The 7,941-nt window shown below is 61.0% G+C and overlaps 1 protein-coding gene across 1 annotated transcript; it reads left to right on the forward strand.

Moving 5' to 3' along the window:
• The first annotated feature begins 313 nt into the window (after window positions 1–313).
• On the forward strand, window positions 314–6,457 carry LOC118027158 (TBC1 domain family member 22A-like). Its single transcript, XM_035030357.1, has 2 exons — window positions 314–724; window positions 5,899–6,457. The coding sequence occupies exons 1-2, from the start codon at window positions 547–549 to the stop codon at window positions 6,006–6,008; spliced, it is 288 nt and encodes a 95-aa protein (XP_034886248.1). The 5' UTR covers window positions 314–546; the 3' UTR covers window positions 6,009–6,457.
• The last annotated feature ends 1,484 nt before the right edge of the window (window positions 6,458–7,941 follow it).

Below are 7,941 nucleotides of genomic sequence, written 5' to 3' on the forward strand. Positions count from 1 at the left end.
GAATCCTAGGAGTCCTCTTCTGATTTTTTTAGGATTATTTATTTGAGAAAGAGAGCGAGAGCACAAGAGTGGGGGGGTAGGGAGGGGGGCGAGGGAGAAGCAGACTCCCTACCGAGCAGGGAGTCCGATGTGGGGCTCGATCCCAGGACCCCGGGATCACAGCCTGAGCCAAAGGCAGACATTTAACCGACTGAGCCCCCTGGGTGCCCCAGGAGTCCTCTCTCGGATGCCTCTTTGTGTTGTGCTTGCTCTTCACCCTCAGCTCAGTTGACACTGGAAGCTTGAATGTGCACCTTTCATCCATGGGCTCCTTTCTGACCGGCCGTGGGGTGAGTCCGCTCCAGCCTCCGAGGGGACAGCTGAAGTCGGCCTTTGCTTTGCAGCTTGCTCAAGGGCGCGCCCAAGGCGCCCGCCACACCCGTGAAGGCCAAGAGCATCAGCACCTTCCCGGAGTTTGAGAGCAACACCAGCGACGCCTGGGATGCCGGCGAGGACGATGACGGGCTCCTGGCCGTGGCAGCCGAGAGCCTGAACACCGACGTGGTCATGGAGACGGCCCACCGCGTCCTGCGCAACCACAGCCAGCGGCAGGAGCGCCGCAAGCCGCAGGAGGCGCCGGGCCCCGAGCAGGAGCCACAGCCTTCGGCAGAACCTCCTTCGGTCCCGAGCGGTGACCTCCGGCTGGTGAAGTCCGTCAGCGAGAGCCACACATCCTGTCCTGCAGGTGGGCGGGGGCGCGAGGAGATGACGCGCAGTGCTGCGAGGGAGAGGGGCTGGAGGCCTCTCGGTGGGGGAGGTTAGCGGGCGTTCCGTCCTCTTTGCCACAGGGGCTCGTGCCCTTGGAAGACCTAGAGGTTGTGATCCACGTGCCCACAGGCCTTCCCAGGCAGAAGCCGTAGACTTTTCTTTGTGTCCCCAGCTGAGTGCTTCTCTCCTCCGGGTGGAGGGTGTGGTGTGTGGCTTTCGTGGCCTGGCTGTGAGAGGCCCACAGTGAGCACCAGGCCCCAGGGGACTGTGTCTCCCTTCTAAGTGTGCCCCGGTTGTCCCAGGGGGACATTTCCAGCTCAGGGGCCAGGCCAACTGCACGTTCAGAGGCTGCACCTCCTCCGGCAGCTTCCAATGACACCCCCTCCCCCGCCAGGACACCTGCACGTGGCTCAGAGTCTGTAGGGGGCAGAGTCTGGGGTGTGGAATGACTGCCTCCAGGTCATAAACTCAAGGATGCGATCAGTGCATGTCTTGTACCCCGTGCCTGGTGCTCAGTAGCCTTTCTGGAGACGGCTCTCAGTAGTTTTGCTTTTTGTTTTTGGGGGTGTCTATGATGTAAAACAACACAGTGTTTGATGAGCCTCTGTGATGGGCCAGACTCTTAGGGCTTGGGGTGCCCCCAGGAAGTCCCTGGCCTGGAGTGTGTGTTCTGGTGAGGGGGACAAGCACTGACCTACACGTTGGGTCAGTAAGGAGGCCTGGAGCGTGCGGGGAGGAGACAAGCGCCCTGGGTCGAGACAGAGGTGGGAGGTGGCGACAGCAGCCTGGACCTGGGGCGTAATCTTCAGTCAGAGCGTCCAGATGCCCTACTGAGAAGGTGACACGTGAGCATCAGTGAGGTGAGGCAGTGAGGCGTGGGGAGCTGGTGGCAGAGGGGCCGGCCTGCACCGCGGCGGACTCACGGCCTCCCTCTCCCAGGGTCTCTGGGGGTCAGGGGGACTGCCCCTTGTTTACAGAGGAGAGAAGAGGGCATCGGGCAGCCTCAGCTTGCCCTGCTGGGACCACGGAGCTGGCGTTCATCCCCCTGTCTAGTTTTCAGAAACCCTTCCCGGGAGCTGACTAATGTTTGGAACATCACACGTCTTCGTGGGTGAGAACGCTGTGAATTAGTTCCTTTGACCAGTTTTCATATTGGAATCTGAACTATTTTTCTCCAAAATAGGCTGAACTTCAAAGTATTTGAGTTTAAAAATGAAAATCTGGTTAGGGCTTCTGCGAGTGGGTCGGGGTTCCCCGAGACTGACGCATCCTATGCCGATTACCGCCTGCGCGCCCCAGCCGGGCAGTACCCTCAGCCTGGGTGCCTGTTCAAGTTGGCAGGTGCCCCGGATTCCTCTGCCCTCTGCTGTGCCCCACGCCTCTGGGGCCTGGGTAGAGCCTCTGTGACACCTGCCATCTGAGCAGTTGCTGGGGGGCGGGCCTCAGCACCCGTAGATGTGGGGGCCCATCTCGGCTGAGCGGGCAGGCTCCTGTTCTCTCAGGCTGTGGGGCTGCTGCGAAGAGCACCACAGGCCGATGGTGCATGAACAGCAGAAAGTTAGGTCTCCTAGTTCTGGAGGCCGGAAGTCAGATCAGGCGGCCAACACGGTTGGGTCCTGGCTCTCTTCGGGGCGCAGACAGCTGCCTTCTCACAGTATCCCAATATGGGGGAGACTAGAGAGGGGAAACAGGCTGTCTCGTGACTCCTCAGGAGCACCGATCCCCTCAGGGGACCCCACCCTCCTGACTTCCTCTAAACCTGAGGCTCTTCTTCCTAACACCGTCCCGTCTGGGGAAGGACTTGCGCATACGGACTTTGGGGCCTCACAGCATTCAGCCCATGGCCAGGTATGCATTTGGGCTGCATCCTGCCAGGGTGGGGAGCCTTGGGGTGGCCTCCTCCTGTAAAAGCCAGGTGAAGGATGCCCCAAGCGGCTCATGCTGGGGAAGGGGCCGATTACTGTGTTTGCCTCTGCCTCCACCCGCTTGCGCATCAACCATCTTTGCTTTGCTTTCTGAGCAGGCTTTTTGTGAGCAGTTCATTTCATGATAGCAGCTAGTGTTTGTCCATCGCTTACTGTGGGGCAGAGACTGTCTCGGGCCCTCGTCATGAACAGATCCCTCTGACTTTGCAGCCAGTCTAGGAGAGAGCTTACGGGGGAGGTATAGGGAGGTCACGTGGCTCGCCCAGCATGCTGAGCGGTGGGGTAGGGTTCAAGTCCAGGGCGTCTGAGGCCAGGGCCTGCTGCTAGCTGCTGACCTCCCCACAGAGAGCAGGGCCTCTTCGCTGGTGATGCCGCCCCCAGGGGCCATGAGGTCCTGTGTTAGGACCTTTCCTGTTAACATCTGGGGCAGGGAGTGTGTGCTCCTGGCATGAAGTAGGCAGAGACCAGGGTGCCTGGCCCCCAGGGGACTCTCTGGCCCGACCGTGCACAGTGCCAAGGGGGAGAGGGCCGCTCTGGAGCCCGAGGTGGCCTCTCAGGGAGCCGACCCCACGGGTGGCTGGCAGTGGTGCGCAGAACTCGTGGGCCTGTGTTCAGTTCCCTTGGTGGGCTGTTAGTCGTGGGGCTGGCTTACTCGGTGTTGGCGCTAAGACGACCGCGTCAGCCCTCATTCTTACTGGGCTGGGCCCGGCGCAGATGTGTTGACTGGCAGGCAGTCTAGTGGGGAAACACAAGGATCTGAGTCTTTCACCTCCCTGGGTGGAATGGAGCCTTGGAGTGATGGACAGGACCCAGAAGCACCCACGGGTAGACGTCCCAGTTCAGTCTTGTTGAGGAGGGCCAGGACGTGTCAGGGAAGGCTTCAGGGAGGAGGTGATGTCTCTAAGGTTACCGGTAGGGTGAGGCTCCAGGCTTAGGAGGTGGGGCCATCCCAGCCGAGGGGAGGTGCCGGGTGGGCTGGGCTGGCTGACTGCACACCTCATCTACGTGGTTTGCAAGTTCCCCCAAGGCAGGGACCATGTCCCATTACCTTTGTTTCCCTTTGGGGTCCTGTGTCATTATGTGAATGTTGCTGAGCTAAACTGAGGTGTCTTCAGGGCCTGGTGACCGCGGGCTCTCCCCTCCTCCATGTTCTGCCCCACTCTTGTCCCTGCACCGGCCCCACGGCCCAGGGCCAGGCCAGGCCTCTGTTGAGGTGAGGGACCTGTGAGTGCCATTTCATGTGACTGTGCTCCTCGGAGCGGAGTTGTGTTTCTGGGGCCTGGACGCTGTGTTTCACGGGGCCCAGTCTGATCAGAGTGCTGCCTGCCCTTCCCACTGACGGCATTGTGTCGGTGCCTGTCCCTTTATGGTGCGCCACCATGGGAGCTCACGTCACCCCACGCAGCGTCCACAGGGCCTGCTGGCTGCCCTCGCCTTTGGCCTTCAGCCCTGGGTAGATGGCAGCCTGAAATTTCCGGGATGCTGCAGCAGGGGTCTCAGGCTGGCCTTCCCCGCGCCTCCTGCTTACCTTTCGACTGTCCTGACTTTCTTAATCAGGGTCTGAGGTATCTGTACCTTTGTATCTGAAGTCAGATGCCCTTTGCTTGGTCTAGGGTGCCGCTGGCGTAATGGGGAGCCTGCGCCTTTGGCTGCGAAGGGCTCAGTGGGCGTGGCTGGGGAGGACAGTCCATCGCTGATGGGGACTGAGCTGCAAGTGGGTCCTGGGTGGACACTGGCTGCCCCGGAGGGGGACACTGATGTGTTTTCCACTTACAGTAGCAGGGAGACCTGCTGTTGACCTTCCTGCTTCCTCGGGGGGCAGGGGGCATCACTGTGCCTTGCAAACCCTGCCCGTCCCATCTTAGAGGGGGACCGGATGTGTGCTCTGCTCAGGACGACGTGGTCCTTACATGTCGGAGTAAGTCACAGGGATGCTCTCTAAGATGGCGGAGAAGTAAAACTCAGCACGTTTGGTTCCGTGTTAGAACGAGGAATCCCTCCTCCCGCCCATCGTCTTTCCTGAGGAATCATGACGCACAGCGGAGTGGCAGATTCCGAGGGCGGGGAGGAAGGGGTCTGAGCATCGCTGCCCCGGGCCTCCCGGAGGGCAGGCCGGTGGGGACACCTCCTGCAAGCGAGGGGTCAGCCCTGCGGAGGGGCTGGGACTTGCCCTCACCTCGACGCCCACCTCTCCAGGCTTTTCTGGAAGCTTAACTGGGCCAGACACTGCTCCTCTGTAGCCTGAGGGTTTCTGTGTGAAGCCTTTCCGGGCCTCGATTTTAGGGTAATGAGTCAGCTCTGCGGGAAGGAGGGGGTCGGTGGGAGTCTGACAGCGGCGGCCAGGGCCGGCATGTTTTCTTCACTTTGTTTGGTTCCCGCCCCATCTCCTGGAGTTGGTTTTTTCCTCTACTTTAAATTTCAGTTCTGGGAGATGTGACCATTCAAGGGTATTTAGACCTGGGGGTGTACAGCCTGGTGCTGCCTGTTCCTGTGGGCCCCTCGTTGGTCCCTGGTGGCTCTTTCTGAGTGGGTGTTGGGCCTTGGGCTCTTTTCTGTGGCTCTTCCTGGTCCGGGTTCCTGGATTTAACGCACGGTTTCACTTCGGCCCTGTGTGTCCCTGTCGGTGGGCCTTTGTGCGTGGTGGTAGGTGGTGCCCTGGGGCGGGGTGTGCTGGGCAGGCCTGCAGCCTGCTGCCCCTCCCCTGCTTGCATGCGCTCTAGCTTCCTGTGCTTTCTCTTGGTGATGGTCCCTGCCCGCCTCCCTCATGGGGCTTGGGGAGATCCAAGGGGTGCAGTGCCTTTGTGGGCTTCATGCTCCTCCACGTGTGGCTCGGTGGCTTCCTTCTGTGCTCAGGCCCAGGTGAGCCCCACAGGCACCAGCAGATCCTTGGGTTGTGTCACCTGGGCAGGCCTGCTAGCAGTGGGGGAGCCGGGGGGGTCTGGAGTTTTCTGGTTGTCGTTTTGCTTTTGTGTGAGGCACGTCTGTTTTCCCAGGGAGTAACGCTCTACCAATAAGGCCAGTGGGCTTCTTGGGTGTTCACTAGTTTCACTTTATTGCCCCGGTCACGCGGGTCTGCACTGGCCGGTTAGGGGAGGAGGGGATGGCTGTGGCACGGTGGCGTTCCCGAAGGGCAGGTGGCGTGGGTGGGAGCCTTCTTACTGGGGAACAGGGCCGTGGGGGGGGTGTCCAGGAGGCCGTCCTCACCCCCTGCGCGCTCTCTCCGCAGACAGCGCCGGCGACACTGCTCCTCTGCAGCGGTCCCAGTCTCTCCCGCACTCGGTGGCGGCCGTGTGGGTGGCACGTCTGACCCCAGCGCCCTCAGCAGCTCAGCGTTAAGTGAATGAGAGGCCTCCCGGCTCGACAAGTTCAAGCAGCTCCTTGCCGGCCCGAACACAGACCTCGGTGAGTCCCCCGCTGGCGGAGGGCACGTGCACCTGCGCCCCCACGTGTGGTTTACTTTGTCAGAGGGCGATGTGTTTGTGCCGTCCTGCGCGAGTCACAGAGATGAGCCATTTGTCCTTGAGGTTTACTTCAGCTGTGTGTTGGTCATGGGCTTCCGGGGCCATTGATCCGGTATTTTCTGTTCTGTTCTATTTTTTAATGCTCCGATTGAACTCCTTTGGCTTCTTGGGGCTGAACTGGTTTGCTCCACAGGACTGGCCAGCTTGGTGTCCTTGCTTTTCAGAGTCTTCGTGGGGACACAGAGCTGGTGACCGGGGTCCTGAGTGCTGCTGACTTTACACCTTCCTTGGTGTAAAGTGTGGGATAGGCCGTGAACACCCCGGGAGCCCAGGCGGGGCTGGGGTGGGCGGGCCAGCAGGGAGCCGTACAGTCAGCAGTGTGGTTCTCGGGGGGTCACCATGGCCGCGGGGCCACTCTGCCACCAAGCTCTGAGGGGGGTGCTCGCCTCCAAGTCCATTTGCTGGGCTTCCCCTCGAAGCTGCGTCCTTTCCTCGGTACGTCTCATCTTTGCGGAGTGCCACGCTGCATCGGGCATCTTGCTGGCTGCGGGGGCTCTCCGGAAGGTGGGATGTGGCCGTGGTCACGAGATCACGCATGGTGGAGGGTGGGTGCCAGGGTGGCACGGAGGGCTGGCGCGCCTCGGCTGCAGTGAGCCGCTCCGCCAGCAGGTGGCGCGTGAGGCACGCGGCTGGGCTGCCCAGCAGGGAGGCAGGCGGAGGCGGAGCGAGCATGGAGCTGAAGGATAGGCCGCGTCCCTGAGGATGCTGCTCCCCTTGTGGGTGCAGAAGGGTTCCTTCCCGCGAGTTTCTGCGTTTTCATTTTCCCGATTGATTTGCTCACGCACACGTAAGACAGTCACGCGGCACCAGAGGATGTGCGGTAAAAATGTGTCGCTCTCCTCTTCCCCAGGCCTGCTTTCCCTCCTTCGCGTGATTCCAGGTGTCTTCTTCCAGGGACAGGAAGGGAGGCCTCTCGTTCTCTTAACGCTGAGCTGCTGAGGGCACTGGGGTCAGATCACGCACATGACGATGCACGTGACGTCTTAAACCTTTTATTTTGATGTAATTTCAAATGTAGACGGAAGTTTCAAGAACGGTACAGGCGAGTCCTGTCTTCACCAATCGTTTGTACTTTGCCCCGTCTTCATCCTGTGCGTGTGCCTGTGTGTCTGCGTGCTTTCCCCGAACCGTTTGAGTCCGTTGGAGACCCTGGACCCCTGGGCCCCTGAGAGCACCACTGTCTGTTTCCCAAGCACAGAGACACCGTCAGAACATTGCACAGCGAGATGGTGCGCTCAGCTCATCCGCGGTGCACATTCTCTTCCTGCCAGTCGCCCCAGTGATGTGCGCAGTGTGTGTCGCCCCGCCCGTCCTCCCCGTCAGCCAAGGGGGTCCCAGCGTGCACCGTGTTCCCGGGCGTCAGGGCGTTTGAGGAGGGCAGGCCAGCCGTTGTGCGGCGCCCCTCAGCGGGGGTGTCTCGTATCCTCCTGATGAGATTCAGGCCAGTCGTTTGGCAGGGATGTCGCCTATGAGGTTTGTGTTGTCTGTCACCGTGGCGGGAGGCCACGGGGCGGGTTGGCCCTCGGGTTCAGGAGGGAATGTGATGACTGGCGAGATGGCGGCTGTCAGGTCCTGCACGGGGACGGGGGGCGGACGCGACTCTTCTGTTGTAGCTCAGAAGTCGCGTGTGGAGAGGCGCTTCGGGGTCCGTGCATCTGTGCATGTTTCCCCCCACGCGTGGTGGTGCTGCTCTGCCCCCCACGTTAAACCTCACAGCGTCTTTCCCGTGGTAGCGCTAGAGACGCGCG

The sequence above is a fragment of the Mirounga leonina genome, unplaced genomic scaffold (genome assembly GCF_011800145.1).
Source record: "Mirounga leonina isolate KUSES-001 unplaced genomic scaffold, KU_Mleo_1.0 Mir_360, whole genome shotgun sequence".
Lineage (NCBI taxonomy): Eukaryota > Metazoa > Chordata > Mammalia > Carnivora > Phocidae > Mirounga > Mirounga leonina.

What these genes read in the sequence shown, in the direction of transcription:
- LOC118027158 (XM_035030357.1), top strand. Translation starts at nt 547, where the DNA reads ATGGAGACGGCCCACCGCGTCCTGCGCAACCACAGCCAGCGGCAGGAG. An exon ending in CCACACATCCTGTCCTGCAG is followed by an intron (nt 725 to 5,898) that starts GTGGGCGGGGGC and finishes CTCTCTCCGCAG; the next exon opens with ACAGCGCCGGCGACACTGCT.